Genomic DNA, 17115 nt, shown 5'->3' with positions numbered 1-17115 from the left:
TAATGAATTCGCCATCACTGGAAGTCTTCAGATAGTGATTAGTTGACGATTTATTTGGGATGTTTTAATCCTGATCAGTTAGACTCTAACCCATAATCTTGTGATGTCTGATAGCCCTTCTAACTCGGAGGTCCTGCTGTTCAGTGATATTTCCCATGGCATATTTTGCCAATATAAAAATGAAAGGATGCTACAACTATGCCACAAATAACAAATGAAATAGCAGCTGTGACTATATAAACTGAGATTGAAAGTTGTTAAATGATCTTATTGATTTTCCATAGGATTTCCCAAAAGGAAAAAGAGGAAGAGATTATGGCCTCATAATTTCTTCGCCTACCCCATTAGAATGATGACATTATTCAATATAGATAAATGCCAGAAATTTTTTTAAAATATGAGGCTCCATTTAAAGAAGTATCCATGCAGCATGCCAAGCAAGTAAATTATTTCCCATGGCTTTGTCTAGAAGAAATTCAGAGCACCTGGTTATCAGGACAACTATATTACAATTGAACTCTCTGTGTATCATACATGGTAAGATTTTCATGTCGGTGTTTCTAAGGTAGATGAATGGTGAACTTGATCAGTGGAATCATTCCCAATGAAAATAGAAATTATCTGCCAAATTAAACCCAGTAACTATTTTTTGACACTGTGAAGGATTTGTATTGCCTGGTCCTTTGAGGAGCCCCATTCTTTAGATACTGTTATTTTTCACAACTTCATTTCTCTTGCCGGTGAGGAGTGTTTAGATTTGTGTAATTAATAACACTGCCTCTTTCCACTGCAGGCTTGCAGTCTCCTGTTCCAGAGTACATTGTTGATGTAGAGTCTATGGACATCTTCCCAGTTGGCTGGTGTGAAGCAAATGCTTATCCCTTAACTCCACCACATAAAGCAGTTTGTAAGTACAGTCAGTATGCCTGGTTACATGATGCAAGCTTATCCCAATTTTGAACTAATTATCATACCGTGAATTACCATCATTTGATTTCCTAGAGAGCTGAAGAACTCCCATTTTTTCATTCATCCCTATAACATCAATTAGTAATTATTGGCCATTTCACAGGTTGGAAATGGGGGGGGGGGAGAGAGAATAAACATTCATTAGCAACTACTATGTTCCAGGCATTGTGCTAAATGCTTTTATAAATATTAAAAAACTACATAGACACCAGATGTCTTCACTCCATATTTATTGTCCCTACATAGTTTCTCTGTCCAGTTTGGTTCTAAGTGAAATCTATGCCATTCATATTTTTTACATTATTGCTGTTGGGAAGGGGGGATAATTTTTCTCACAAGGTTTTCTCTAAAAGATTCATAATTGGTTCCAATGATTTACTGACTTACTGCAAACAATTGGTTAATCAAAATGCTTAACGCTGAATCATCAGTAGGATTTGCCATTCTTGGTCATGGTGAGGCTGGTTTCAACATATTCAGCTGTGTCAAAATTAAGACAATTAAATCTTGGTTTTTGGCCTGTGTGTTCCACAAGAGCACATACATCACAGAGTATCATGTTTAATTTCTTAAGGTAACGAATGCTACAAGAAATCTTAAAGAGACTTACTGCAAAACTGAAATACTTGAAAGCTATTATTTTCATCACTTCTCAGGTGCTTGATTTTAGCTAAGGATTTAGGCTGAGCTGGCATGTTAGAATTGCCTAAAAAAAAAAAAGAAAAATAATAGAGACTTTTTGTCATTCCCAGTATGCTTTCCTTGCCTTTCAGAGGTCATAGAATTATATCATTCAAGCATGGAAGGAGACCTTGGAGATGTAGTTCAACTTCCTCCCTTGACTCGGTGAAGAAATGGTGGTCCAGAGAGGTTGAATAGCTTGCTGAAATTACACAGCTAGTAAATGACAGTCAGACCTAGAAATCAGGTCTCCTCTGATGCCTCCTTCAATAGTCTTTCTTTTCTGCTATGTACCTTCATAGTCTATACAAGTTATTCAGGAACTTCCTAAAAAATAGAAGAAGAGTTCAACATTTGGCCATTTCAGAAGTGCAGAGAGGCATCTGGCTATTGCAGTGGCTGGAGCAGTAGGCCTGGAGTTCAAATCCAGCTTCAGACAAATCTTAGCTGAGTGAAGTCACAACCTCGATGTCCCTCAGTTTCCTCAATTATAAAATGAGCATAATAATAGCACTTCTTTCCTAGGACTGCTGTGAGAATCAAATGAGACCGTATTTGTGAGCATTTAACACAAGAACCTGGTATAGTTGTCATTCAGTCGTTTCAGTCCCGTCTGACTCTCTGTGACCCCATTTGAGGTTTTCTTGGCAAAGATTCTGGAGTGATTTGCCATTTCCTTCTCCAGCTTTTTTTTATAGATGAGGAACTGAGGCAGCCAGGATTAAGTGACTTGCCCAGGGTCACACAGCTAATAAGTGTCTGAGGTTAGATTTGAACTCAGGAAGATGAGACCTGGCTCTCTATCTACTGTGCCACATAGCTGCTTATAGTATATAATAGGTATATAGTAGACACTTAATAATTTTAATAACATTTATTATATAGTAGATATATAGTAGGTACTTAATAAAGTTTGTCTCCTTTTCCCTCCCTTCCTTCTCCACAGGCACAGTAGCAGTTTGTATAGGCAGCAAAGATGGTTTTCATTTATTTACTGCATTTCCTATATTTTCAAATATATTCAGTGTGCACAAGTGTCTGCCACATGCACATTCACTTTAAAAGTCTTCCATGAGCAAAAATATCATTGCATTACAGATATAATATGTATACAAGGAACATGCATGCAGTCTTGCTGTAAAGTGACCCAAGTATTATTGTCACCATCATCAATGTGTGTGGGTGTGTGTGTGTGTGCATTTCCTTTTTCCCTTGTAGTGACCTTCTAATTACCAAGTGGAAGTCTGGCAGTGAGAGAGAGTTTGGGAATAGTAGATATGAAGAGTAGTCAACATTAGGAAAGGGCAATAGGGAAGAAACTGTATTTAGACCATTAGCTCACATATTATGCTAAGCTCCAAAGGCACATTTGACCAGGTTATAAACATTATATTATAAACATATTAAAGAAACATGGAAAAATTATCTGATTAGATCTATGGATGGGATAAAAGTTCATGACTAGAAAAGAAATAAAAAAGACATTGTTCCAGAGGTCCAGGTTCCGAATTTACTGCATTGGCTCTCCTTATCTAAGGTCCTCCCTTCAGCCTTTTTCTAGCCACACATGAATCCTAGGTCCAATTTTACTCCCTCTATTACTACTACTAGGTGGTCGCATTTATATAGCACTTTAAGGTTTGCAAAGTGCTTTACATATATAATTTAGTCCTCATGACAACCCAGTGAGATAAATGCTGTTACTCCCATTTTACAGAGGAAAAACTAAGGCTGAGAAAGATAAAGTGAAATGACTTGCCCAGAATCACACAGCTAGTAATTGTCTGAGATGGGATTTGAACTCAGATCTTTCCTGAGTCCAAGTTTAGTGTTATTATCTACTATACCATTTGGCTTCCTCAAATACTACTAACTAGTTTTTATAACCTTAACAAAATTACTTGCCTACTCTGTGATGAAAACTAAGAAGCAGTGATAGTGCCTGGAATCAGCTCACTTCCTAATGCAGGTGACAGGATTGCTTCGCTAGGTGAATGGACATCTCAGGTGGTCTTTAGGGCACAGTTATAAGCCGGAGAGAAATGTCAGATGGTGGCCAGTACTTCTTTTTCTGTATCGGAAGTTCAGAATATGTCACCTATACATTGTTATCAAAACCTTCCCTCCTGTTGCTACACTCAGAGACTGAATGCTGTGTCCTTTTCTTAAGAGTTGGCTTCTTGTCTCCAAGTGTGCCATAATTCCTCTGTCTTTCCCAGGGGTTATTCTTAGGTATGTAACCATGTCACTGAAAGTCATGGAGGGATCTTCGTTCTTAGAGGTCCTTACACATAGACATAGGCTCAATTCAGTGGACGTTTGTGAACTGTCTTACTGTGTATACTGGGCATCTAAAGAAAGTTCTACTGCCCTTGACTCACTGAGATTTAAGTAAGGTATCCTTTCATGGGGGTAAAACAACTATGATATAAGGGGAAATGTAGTTCCTGAAAATGAGATGTCTGGTCAAGGGGCTTGAGGAATTTAATTGCAGAGAAGATCCTTCTTCCTTGAGAATGTGGCAGCTGAGTTAGGTCTTGAAAGAATGTAGGAATTTCACTGGCCAGGGATCAGTGTTAGAAGATGGTATGTGCGGGTGGAGGTGGGGGAGGCAAATGGGAAACTGTATGGCTTTGGAGATAACAGGAATGAGAATAAGGGCTACAAGAGGGTAGGTCTATGTAGCTGCAATGTAGAGTATGGAAAGGGAACCAGTGTGAGCTCGGGCATGGTGCCTGAATATGGAGGCACTTGTGCAATGAGATAAGGGATTGATACTTTGGGGAAGCATGGGGGTGGTTAGAGGTGTGCTGGGATCGCATTGGTGCAAGAGGAAGATTATGTGAGCCACAGTGTAAAAAGAAGAAAGCTGGCTGCAGAAGGTCCGTTAGTACTGCGGGCGAGAGATAATGAGGGCTTGGAACAGAGCGATTGCAGTGAATGGCACAGGAGCAGTTAAGCGTGGAGACTAAAGAAGTGTGGAGTAGGAAGTGGCTTTTGAATTTCCTCCCATTCCCATCTGAGGACCCCCCCCCCCACTCCCTTGCAGCCCCACCACTTTGCTGGGGTTTGAAGATGAGAAGAATCAGTTCATCCCCAACAGCTGGTGTTTTTGCCTACTGATGGAGATTTCTCACGTCAGTTCTGAAGCTTTGCTTTCATAGACAATCTCAGATTTCACCAGTACCAGCTCTGTCACTGACTTGATCCACAGTTTAATTTCTCACTAAATGTGGTGTGTTTAGCTGATTCTCCTCTGTGAGAGTAAAAGACAAAGGTCGAGGCTGTATAAATGAAAGGTGAATGTGATAGTATTCCCACTTCATGATAACCTTCTGTGTCTAGTGTTGCATTCCCTGATATTACTATCAGGCATCGATTGTTCTAAGTTATTCCAGGTCACTCACTGAATCTAGAGTTTCACAAAATTTAAGTTAATTTTTGATAATGGACACTGACCACTAAGTATCAAAATGAATGAAGTTTTATTGATTGTCTGAATTATCTCCAGATCCTGCCTTGTTACTACTAATTTCATTTCTTACAAATAAATTGACATTTAGGATAATAAGATCATAAGATCACAGATACAGATCTGGAAGAGACCTCAGAAGTTATCTAGGCCAACACTCATTTTAATGCTGAAGAAACTGAGGGCTAGATTCCTTAGTGGTAAGTATCAGAGGCAGAATTTGAATCCAGGCCTTTTAATTCCAGAACCAGTCCTCTTTCACTTGAATGATATTGTCTCTCACAATATAGTATACTGGATAGAAAGCTGGCATTCTAGAGATAGGAAGCTAGCTTCCAGCCTCCAACACATATAAATCACTTAACCTCTCTAAAAGTAGAGAGTTTCCAGTTGCAAAGAAGGTGTATGGCCATATTGAGAGGGGGAGGTGATACACCAAGAACTCCCTATATCGCTGACATCTAAAGTCCAGACTGCAAAAAAAGCTTATAATTAATCATCTAAAGTGTATTATACTTTTCTCCAATTTTCACAGCTTTTGATGTGTTGGAATTAGTTGCTGCTTATTTAGGGGGAGATGTAGTTAGTTTATGCCAAAATTAATAGGTGTCAGGAAGTGATGGTCTAATTTTATTAAGGTGAAGAATAGACAGTAATAAATCTAAATGAAATGGGTTGTTTGCAGGAAAATATCCTCAAATGAGAGAAAAATCCGTCCATTTATGTTAATATTTGACAGCCAGATTTACAGTGCATCAGCCAGTCCCTTTGAAAGAGTAAAATATATTTTAGTTAAAAATCACACTTAATTGAGATTATAGTATTGTAGCAATAGTATTCAAACTTTACTGTTCTTATAGTGGAAAAAAACTCATGCTGGGTAATCATGCTTGCAACAGTGTGTTTCTCTATGGTACGATATCTGAGTTTTTCCACTGCCTTTTCTTAAAAGAACATTTAAAATATAGCACGCCATGCAGTGATAACATTAAATGTATTCTGTCCTATATAGAACATGTTTCTGATGGGTTAATAACTTATTTTATATGAGAAAAAATTAATATATGATTGCAGTCATTTCTCTTGAAAATGCTACCTTAAGGACATTATATTTTTATAATAGACACTTTCTTATGATACAGTTGCCCAAATGTCAGAATAACGGGAGTTCTGTTTTTTTTCTTTTTCCTTGCTTTCTAGTACAAAAGAAGAGAAAGATTGCGGTCGTGCAACCAGAAAAACAGTAAGTTTCCCCCTAAACCACACTATTGATATTTCTTCCTATGAGGGATGGTGTAAGGTGAGGCGAACTGAGGTCCATAGAGAAGTAGTAAAATAACCGGTCTGGGACTAGAACTTTTCCTTCATTCATTCAGTATTCAGTACTGTTAATTGACCTGCTAGTGAAAGCCATTCTGCTAGGCTCTTCAGGATAGAGAATATTTTAAATAAAAAACCAGGCCCTGTGCATGTGGAATGAAGGATCCCAGAGTTGTTAGGGACCTCATTGGATACCTTCTGAATCCCACCTTTGAGCCTCCCAGTTCTTATCACATTGAATAGTCTAGCCATGCTGCACTCCTCTCGTGTATGTGTGAAGTAGATTTTCTTTTGGACCCAAGTGTTAAGATTTCCATTTTACCCCATTACATTTTGTCTTGTTCACCTGCTGTGATCTTTTGTGGTTCCTAACTCCGTTAGCCGTGTGTTAGCTAGCCTTCCTAGCTTTGTGGTATCTCTAATTCTGATAAACATGCTGTCAGTCGAGCCCCAGAATTGAACAAGAAGAGTAGACTGCATTGCTTTGGGGAAACCGTAGACTTCTTTTATTGATCCTACCCCAGGCTTCCCACAAAGGCAGAGGACCATATTTGAAATACCAGCCTTTTACCAGTGTTGCTCTGTGGCAGCAGCACATGAAATCCTCCTGCCTTAGAAGAACTAAGAATGAGGGTCACAAGGTAGTAAGAGGCCTGTGATACATATACACAGGCTGCCTGCACCCAATGTGGAGCCAGCAAGGAACTCTGAAGAGGTGTGTGTTAGGAAAGGAGATGAGCTGGTCTTGTGGCAAGACCACAGGATGGCAGGTGGACAGTCACAGTGCTCCATGGGTGTCTGAGATAGCATGAGCAATTGAGGAAGGCCCTTAGCCTTTGGGTGGACCCTCTGTGAAGTTTTGGGAGGAAATGGACAAATTTGACAGTATGCAGGGGCTCACATTCAAATTATGGGAAAAAGTACATGCTTCTAGGAGGGTACAGATGCCCAGAAGGACAACCAGGTGGTATAGTACAGGAAGACCTGAGTTCAAATCCAGCCTCAGACATTTAATAGTGTATGACCCTGGTCAAGTCACTTAACTTCTGTCTGCCTGAGTTTCCTGAAACATCTGCAAACTAGGGGTGATAATAGCACTTACCCCTTAGGGTTGTTGTGAAGATTAAATGAGATCTTTAATGATGGCCCATAATAAGTGCTATTTACATGGTAGATATTATTATTTAAATTGCAGCAATAAAACAAATGACAAATCTGAAGAGTCATTAGGCTTACAGTGGCAGGTCAGATGTCAGTAACCTGTAGTCTGGAGGATGTAACAGCATGACAGATAGGGAGAGCTGTTGGATCTCAGGGATTAATGGCAGAATCGATGGTAAGGCTCGTTCATTCAGTTCATCATTTTGGGGTTTAAAGCCCTTTTTATAGGAGAGACTTGTGGTTGAGAACCAGCCTCAGAACCAAGAAGATGAGGAAGTCAAATCTTGCCAGTTTATGGCTGTATGACCCTGAGCCAGTCCTCTAAACTCTCCATGCCCTAGATAATTCTATAAAACTGTAAATTGTAGAGAAGAGGACAGCCTTCAGTGGTAGAAGGAATTCTCTCACCTGGGAGTTCTTCCATATGTCAGTGAAATCACGAATTCAATTCCTATCCCTATGTCTTAATTAGACTTATGAAACTCTAGGCAGATACATTTTCTTTAAAAAAAAAAAAAAGACCTTGTTAGATTATCCTTCTTCCCTGTTCAAGATGCTGTAATTCTATTTTTAGCCATGGTCCAGAAATCCAAATCCACCATTTTTTCATAATGTCTTTGCCAACAGTGACTGGAGGGAGACCCGATCCTTGTTCCTAAGGTCTTTGGTTTCTTGCCTAAGGCTTTATAATCTTTAGAATTTTCCTAGGGTCTGGCATTATCATGAATCATTCCGAGTGGGTTGTTGTCAGTAAGTTTGATGATGCTTCGAATGTTCCTGGTCCCTTCCTGAATCCATGCCCTGAGAAGATAGTGGAGCTCCTTCCCTTTGCAGCAGTTCAGCAGAGTTCTCTCCATGCATAACCCTTCTCTTCTTCTTCTGACCTTTACTGCATGATGTGGACTTGGACATCTTCCATGTCATCACTCTTTGGAAGAAAAGCAGCCAGATTCCCCTTAGAATATCTAGCTCCCTGCCCTTTCAGAGAAAACTCCTGTCTTATTTAGCTCCAGATACTTGGTGTTCTTCTCCCTTCTCTTTCTCCCTCTTACCTCCTGAAAGAGTTCAGAATCTCATTTTGCCTTTTGAGTTTTGTTTTTTTTCTGTTTCCAGACTTGAAGCTCCTTTTCATCCTCCCTTATAGGATCACTTCATTCTCTCTGATAACCTGCAGCACAAAGGAGCATCCCTTAAGCCTTTTTCAATTTCCATTATAGAAGAGAGACAGGCCTTCAATAGCTAATAGTTACTTGACCATGACAGAAAGACCAACATCTATCTCACAGTCTCAGTGTCAATACGGTATCATCCTTGCTTTTTGTACCTCCTATAATCGAACTTCTCTGTCTTTTCTTTGTTTTGTTCAGAAAGCTTACAGTCTGCTAACTTTTAAAGTAGGCCCCCAGAGCAAGGCTGAATGACTGGTGGAGCCCCCAAACTATATTTTTTACTTGCTAAATGACTCTCTGAATACTGAATAAATAATACTGGATATTTTTTTTTAATAATATAATTTCAAGGACTGTGATTTCTGAGCTCCACACTCCCAGTCCCTAGCATGATGCCTTCCACGGAGTAGTTGTTGAACACCTGTTGAGTTGAATTTCTTAAAATAGACAGTTGAAAGCAAGCCCTGCCGTGTTCCTCTTATAATTTAAGGTTTTCTTTTCCTAGAACTCAATTAAGGGATATGAAATTAAGGGAATATCATGTGTGTATAATAATATAGGTGCAGAGAGAGGTACAAAGTTTAGGTAAGACATGGCTCCTGTCCTCATGGGTCTTACAGTTCAACAGAGGCCTATGAGATGCAGCTGTGGCACAAAGTAATATGTAATAAATGCATTAGAGATCTGGAACAAAGCATTTTATGAGATCTGAGGGGGAAAAGGTCAAAACAATGGAAACAAGATGCTTTCCATTATGGGCTTATTGAAAGAGGCCATAAGTACATTTATTCACTTACCAGGTCACGTTTCAAATCAGGCTTCAAAGTTTCTTTTCCTCTCTTTGTTTCATTTATTTTTCCAAGTAAAATGTCATGTATTTTTAAAACAGTTTGGTGCTACATAGCAGTTCTGAAAGAAAAAACATAGTAGAGATGATTTGTAACAATTGGTTCAAATAGAGTAAATTTGGCCTCTGGTGTCAGAATTCTTTTTATTTATGGGGCGGCATGCCAAGCAGTATAACATGGAAGGCACAGGACTGGCCTCTGAGTGGAGAGGATCTGGTTTCAAGGATTGCCTCTGAAACATTCTAGCCGTGTGACGTTGGGCAGGAGATGGTTCCTCCTAGAGCCCTGGGCAACTCTAAGGCTATAAGTTCCAGGTGCACTGCCAGTGTTTGTCTATGGAGGGCCCTTCGACATCTGCCAGGACTCCCACACTGATGAAATGACATATTAGGGTCCCAAAAAAGGGAGCCGGGGGAGGCAATTTATACACGTGATTTAAAGAATATTTCAGCCAATCAGTCAGCATTTATTTAGTACCTGCTTTGTACCAGGCACTGTAAGAAGTTCTAGGAATGCAAAACTAGGTGGAAGATAGCCCCTGGCCTCCAAAAGCTTACAATTTAATGGTGGGAATATTTGTTTGCTTCCATTTTAAGCTACTAAAGTTTAAAACTGCCGTAGGATTTTTGGAACACCCTGTATAGACAAAGTATTCTGAAGGAATGAGAATCCTGGCCTTGATGGCCCTTTTTTCTCGATAGTTATTGAGATGTTCAGGATCAAAGGGTAAAGTGACTATTCCTGTGTTGGCAAAATTACCTGTAGGAGTTTCTAATAAGCCTTTGAACAACTGTAATTGAAGTACCGTATGTGAAACATGGTCATGTATCCAATCTGTCTTTATGCCCCAGTTTTAAAGCAGTTTTATAACATTATGTTTCATAATAGATTTTACAGTATCATTGATGAGTTATTTTTTACTAAGGCCAGTAAAACAGGTTAGTTTTGCTGTCCCCATTCTGCTTTGGAGGGAATTGATGTGAAGAGATGTTAAATAGTTTTCCCACATTTAGGACTCAATGTTCCTGCAAAAGTGGCAAAAAAAAAAATTTACCTAGTGAGATTTGAAAGTCCTCAGTTTTATGTAATTATATCCTGCCATTTATTTTACTTAAGAGAAATGAATAGCCTTTAACCAAAAAAACACCACCACCAAAACATATTCCCTAAGTCTTCATCTTTCCTATAGGGAAGTGGTTCTTAAGGAATGACTCTTGACCAACCCACAAGGTTCTTCCAAGGGTTCTGCAAGGGTGGCTTTTTTTTTTTAAACTTGACCTTTGATTTATTGGTATGGGAAATTCCCAACTAGGAAGCTCCCTCTGTCATCACAGATCAGCAACTACTGTTCTTCAGTTGGTAGTCTTAGAGTTGCCTCTTGAGTTCTCAGAAGTCACACAGCCTGTTTGTGTCTTTGAGAAACTAGGCCTGAATCCTGAGGTATTGCAATAACCTCATGGTGGGTCTTCCTCACATCTCTCCTCACTCTAGTACATCTTTTGTTCAGCCACTAAAGGGATTTTCCTGAAGCCCAGGTCCAACCATGTCACATACACACACACCCCATCCCACCCCCAACTCAATAACTCCAGGGGTTCCCTAACACTTCCAGGAACAAATACTAAATACTCTGCTTGGCACTCAAAGCCCTTTGTAACCTAGCCCCCTCCTACCTTTCCAGTCATCTTGCTCCTTATTCCCCCACCTGTACTCTTCAATTCAGTCACTCTGGCCTGGCTATTATACAAACAATTCACCTAGCTGAGAGCATTCTCTTTGGTTGTCCCCCATGCCTGGAATACCTCCCTGACTTCTTTAAATCCCAACCAAAATCCTGCCTTCTACCTGAAGCCTTCCCTAACCCCTCTCAACTCAAATGCTTTTCCTTTTATTTTACTTCCTATTTCTCCTGTATATGGTTGGCTTTGTATATATTTGTTTGCATGATGACTCCCTCATTAGATTAAAAGCACCCTGAAGGCAGGGGACTGTCTTTTGTTTTTATTTTTGGTATTCCCAACACTTAGCTCTGTGCCTGGCAATCTGTAAGTGCTTAATAAATGCTTACTGATTGCCTGAACCTACCTCTTCCTGATTCTGGGGCAGATTCTATCCACCACATGACTACACCATCTTACCCTCCACAATGGCTCTTATAATACTGACATTAATGACAATATCCATGGCTTATATTAAAACTTGAATCAATCAGTGTTTTACTTAATATAAAATAGACTTGACATAATTAGTGTCTTACCAGAAGCAACGCTGCATTTCCAATTTATTGTGGTAAATCTTACAATAGCAAATGAGAGTATGTGGATGACAGTCCTTCTTTATTACTGCGGGATGGTTTGTGGATTAACATTGACGGTGAACAACTCCTCTAAATTTAACTTTTCAGAAATTATTACTTACACTGCTCTGAGATGCAAACATCCCTTCTTGCTATCACTAGGGTGGATACGGGTTTTCCTTCTTAAGGTTTCTCTCTTACTCTCATGCGGTAGATTAATAATCATAGTTGACAATTATATGGCACTTTATGATTTACAAAATATATATTACCTCATATGATCTTTAGGTGGGTCTTACAGGTATTATTCCCATTTTACAGAAGAGGAAACTAAGATTCAGGTTAAGTGACTACCTCATGGGGATGCCACTGGTAAGGGTTGATGGCAAGATTTGAAGTTGGGTCTCTTCTGACTCCAAGGCCAGTATTCTTTCCATTAGACTTCCTCAAAACAGTGTAAGCAGGTAATAGGGAAGCATGGTTCTCCTAATTAAGCATGAGGTCCCTGGCAAGATTTGTTTGCTTTTGTTGTGTTCTGTTCTTTATTAACAGATTGCCATCCACAGTGCCTGTTGAGAAAATACCTCATGACCTTTGTTCATTTCCTCAGCCAGACACAACAGGTGAGTTGAGCTGGACTGGGCCTAGCTGCTTTCCTGTTCCTTGATGCCCTGGGTAACAGGTAGAGTTTTTAGGTAGATCCTAACATCTCACTCATATTTACAACTGGTTCTTTTTCTTTGGAGATTATTTGGATATTTTTTCACCTTATTCCTTCTCTATTAATTTTTGTATATTTATACATTTTTACTAGAGTATGATAGTCTTTGATTATTGGATGTATTTATTTTTATTATTCCTCCAACTTGACTGTGTTTGAGAATTGGAAATAGGTTTCATGGGTGTGGGGGGTGGGGGAGGTGTTTTTTCCTTGGAAAAAATTAATATGAGGGGTTTTTTTTAATCTTATATTTTATTTCCTGAAAATGCTACTGTATGTTACCTTTTGTTAATTTACAAAAGTAATAGTGGTGGTTGTGTGTTGGGTAATATTTGGTTAAGGAACACTATTTCCTGTCCAAATATCAGCTTTGAATTCTCTGAGCTTCAGAAACTTAGAATTTTAAAATATAAGATCCTAAGTTTAAAAGCTGCAAGACATTGAAAGGATGCCTTTATCTGAAGCTATCTTTGCATTAAAAAGCATAATTTTATGGGTAGACTTACTAAAATTATTTTTCTATGAAGGTCTTGGCAGGGTTAATCCTACTGAAGAATTTTCATGTAAATGCAAAAGCCAGCTTAATAATCTTACCAGTTGTGTAGAATTCAGTCTAAAGAATGGTTCAAACAACCATGTCAGCTACTTTTTTATAGTCTATAATTGTTCTTTTACTCCCTTTTTCCTAGACGCAGGAAAACAACATTTATACCCTCTACCTTTTGTGTCCTTTGTTGAATTCTTCATGAGAACAAGCCTTCTGGAAATCTGTTAACACTTCCCAATCCAACTGGAAATCATTTGAACTGAAACACCAGTGTTATTTAGAATTTAGAGTTGATTTGAATCTCTACATCCAGGCTTTAGCTAATAACTTAATTTTATCTGTGAATCATAAGAGCTTGCTGGAAACAAGCAGTAAACTTACCTAATGAACTGTTACTTTTTCCTGCCCTACACACACATCAAAAACTACTGTCCTTTATAATTACCCAGAAAATAAATTTTACTCCTTGGCCTTCTTCCAGGGACTTAGAGCTTTTAGATTTAGAATTTGTTTTTATTTTAAATTACAGCTTACAGTGCAGAAAGATTAAGTGACTTGTCCATTTTTTTAATGATAACAATAAAAATAGTAATTAATATTTATATAATACATTAAGGGTTTACAAAGTGCTTTACATATATTTTATTTGATCTTCAGAATAACACTGTGAGATACATTTCATTATTATCCCCATTTTTCAGATGAGTAAACTGAGGCTGAGAGAGGTTAAGTGACCAGGGTTACATGAATAGTAAATGTCTGAGCCAGAGTTTTAGCTCAGGTGCTACTGATTTCAAGTTCATCTCTCTCTGCACTGTAAGAATCATAACTGCTCTTATAGGAAGACATTTTCTCTAAAACTTACAACTCTATACCTGGATATTTTTCAAGTTGCTTCCCAAGATTTTGACCTGAATTCATGCCGCTTGATTTTTGCTCTATTTTAAAACTCTAGGAGTAAACATTCCTTTTTGAGACCTGTTCCCTTTTTCATTCTGAATTCCCTATCAGTCAGGGTGTCTGATGACTTCTTCAGGCAGCTTTGCCAGCCCAATGAATTCACATGGATTTCTGGTTGTTCCCCGATGCACAAAAATTGTGATCCTCAAGCAGAAGCCATGTTGATTTTTTCATTCAGGTACTGTCAATGGGAAATACTGCTGCCCTCAGCTTTTCATCAACCACCGGTGTTTCTCAGGCCCCTACCTGAACAAAGGAAGAATCGCAGAGCTACCTCAATCTGTTGGACCTGGCAAATGCGTGCTGGTTCTTAAAGAGGTATCATGTTTTCACGATTATGAGTTGTTTATTTTAGTATGTCGATAAAATCATTCTGATGCCATTGATGGAACTTGAGAACAAAACCCTGGGGGAATAGGGTAATAGTCCCACTTACTGATGCGCGCACACACACACACACACACACACAGTGTTGTCTTTCATTTTTGAAAATTAAAATTCTGTCATTTATCTTCAGTATTTACAAATGCAGCTGCAAAGACTTATGAGCAGTTCATGTTCTTGTAAAAATATGCACATGTAAAGACTCCTTTGGTTTGAAGATGCAGTGGTTATTTACGAGACCTGTTGCTTTTGCTGCCTCTGTTTCTTAGACAGTCTCCTCCCACCCACCCCACTCTCTTGGGTACTCTGATGATTTTAGTCCCAGAGAAACTGTTCCATTCCTGATCTAGGCACATCAGATTGGTCATTCCACAGCTGTTTTCCACCTTTCCCCATCAAGGCTCCATAGCTATGCATCACTTGGGACACAGGGAACATACTATTGATAAACACTTTAGTTTTTATATCCATCATACTATATCACATACACTATCAATAGGAAAACATCTTATTCCATTGTATTCCTTTCTATTAGAAGATGACATCCCTGATAAATAATTCATCTTGATTATGCTGGTGTTGACTTGGGTCAGACTCAGGTCCACAATCGCAGATCCCCTAATCAGTTTCGTTACCTTTCTGGAAGGATGTAACTATCATTGTCAAACCAAGCAGTGAACGGTTGCTCTGCTCTTAGCAGAATGCCCATTACAGATGGCCAGAGTACTGAAGTGTGCCTTTACTCTGTCATGTTTTCATGTCAGTTTTGATAGGTTTTCTGAACTCCTCTATTGCTTCCTTCTCTTCTGTTGTTCTGTAGTACATTTTTTCTGTTTCTCCTTCAGAAGAATAAGGTATTTCCTGCAGAATGAGGTATTTCCTACAACTCTTTCTCCCTGTGATCCTTAGATATTCTCAGATGAACCCTATCTTAAAATAAAATGATACTCACTTCTCCCTATCCACCCGTCCCTTACCCAGCCTTGTTCCTTCCTTTCAAAGAAGATATCCCCTGAGACTTATTTCAGTCATAGGCCTCTTTCTACTGGGTCTCAGTGATATCTTTGAGTTCAAATGTGCCTACTTGCATTAAAATTCCTAATTAACCTTGTCTGTTTCCTATACGTTATACATTTGTGTTGGATAACTGAGGCTATGTCCTTAAGGCATAGGATTGGAGGTCTGAAGTAATGTGGTGTTGTAGAAAAAAGCAATTGACTTGGTATCAGAAGAACTGAGTTCCAGTGTCACCTCTGGCACTTACTAACACTGTGACCCTGGGTAAGGCACTTAAAACCTCTGTTTGCCTCAGTTTCCTTATCTGTAGAATGAGGTTACATTTGATGACTTCTAGAGTTCCTTCTGGCTCAAAGTCTATAAGCCTTTCTTGGATACCTTCATCTGGTCATGTCTACTACTATTCTTTACATACTGTAACAACTCTTTAGGTATCTAGCCTGGTGGCTATATGTAGACTCCATTCATTTCCTTTTTCTCTTTGTCTAAAGCCTTTTGATTTGCAAGACTCCAGACAAAAAGCATTTTTTAACCAACCCCGGTCAGTCATATTTCATCCCTGGCACTGAGATATCATCCCTATTTTTTAGGCCCCATGATTCAGAAATCCAAATCTCATTCTAGGCCACTTATCACTTTCTTTCATCAGCTATTTGCTTCACAAATTCTGCTTTCTTTTTTGAAGTCCTTGACTTTCATTAGAAGCAGTTGTGAAGACCACAGAGTGCCCAGTGTCTTCCTCAAGGTTTTTAATTCTCAACTTCTGGCAATGTAAGTTGTCACCTCATGAAGAAGCAGAGGTAAGTGATGGTCAGTCAGATTTGGGAATCTCTTGGTTGCCTTCTAGACAGGAAACAGCAGACTAACCTCATTGTTATTAATATCATATTGACAAGTGGCAGCCTCAGTACCCCCATCTCTCTTGGGGCCACCAACCCCCACCATTCCTGTCTTATTCCTTTAACTCTTCATCTTGGGGTATTAGGAACCACTTCTTCTATCCATCTCCTCTTGGGTCAAGTATTCAGTGGTCCTCCTTCTCCTCTGTAGTCTATTTTTCTACCTTCTAGTCTTCCAGCACAACTTTATGCCTTAGTTTCCTCAGATCCTTTTTATTCTTTGTTTCACTCTGGAATCCTTATTTCATTTTTCGTTCTCCAGCTCATTTTACAGATAAGGAAACTGAGGCAAACAGGATTAAGTGACTTGCCCAGAGTCACACAGCTAGTAGGTGTCTGAGGTCAGATTTGAACTCAGGTCTTGCTGATTCCAGAGTTGGCTAAATGACCTTTTAAAAATCACTTCCAATTCTCTGATTCTTCATTATCCCTCTTCTTTCCAGATGAGTGTGTTTCATGCAGAGCTAGATTGATTAATGGAAACTGTAGATCAATGTCTGGACTTTCCTTACAATTGTTCTTTTGTTGTTTCCCTAAGCATCAGAATTCTCCCGTAAGCAGAGGGACAACAGCGTCCCTTTCTTCATTTGTGGCAAGTATTGAGGAGTGAACCTTTTGTAGTTAATTTCTCAGGGCACAAAAAATTAAACTTTAACACATGAGGTGGGGCA

The 17115-nt window shown here is 39.0% G+C and overlaps 1 protein-coding gene across 1 annotated transcript in view; it reads left to right on the top strand.

Annotated features, from left to right (window-relative positions):
* Positions 1–17115, top strand: part of LOC138175814 (scm-like with four MBT domains protein 2) — a 305235-nt gene that overhangs the window by 235519 nt on the left and 52601 nt on the right. Inside the window, exons 12-15 of the mRNA XM_069106316.1 lie at positions 794–907; positions 6323–6365; positions 12469–12539; positions 14323–14462. Of these exons, the coding sequence (XP_068962417.1) occupies positions 794–907; positions 6323–6365; positions 12469–12539; positions 14323–14462 (368 nt within the window). The remainder of the gene's footprint in view (positions 1–793; positions 908–6322; positions 6366–12468; positions 12540–14322; positions 14463–17115) is intronic.

Source organism: Petaurus breviceps, unplaced genomic scaffold (genome assembly GCF_028583685.1).
Source record: "Petaurus breviceps papuanus isolate PSGF00001 unplaced genomic scaffold, PetGlider_PUasm1.0 79, whole genome shotgun sequence".
NCBI classification, from domain to species: Eukaryota; Metazoa; Chordata; class Mammalia; order Diprotodontia; family Petauridae; genus Petaurus; species Petaurus breviceps.
Note: the sequence above shows the minus strand (reverse complement) of the source record. Positions and strands in the feature narration are given on the sequence as shown.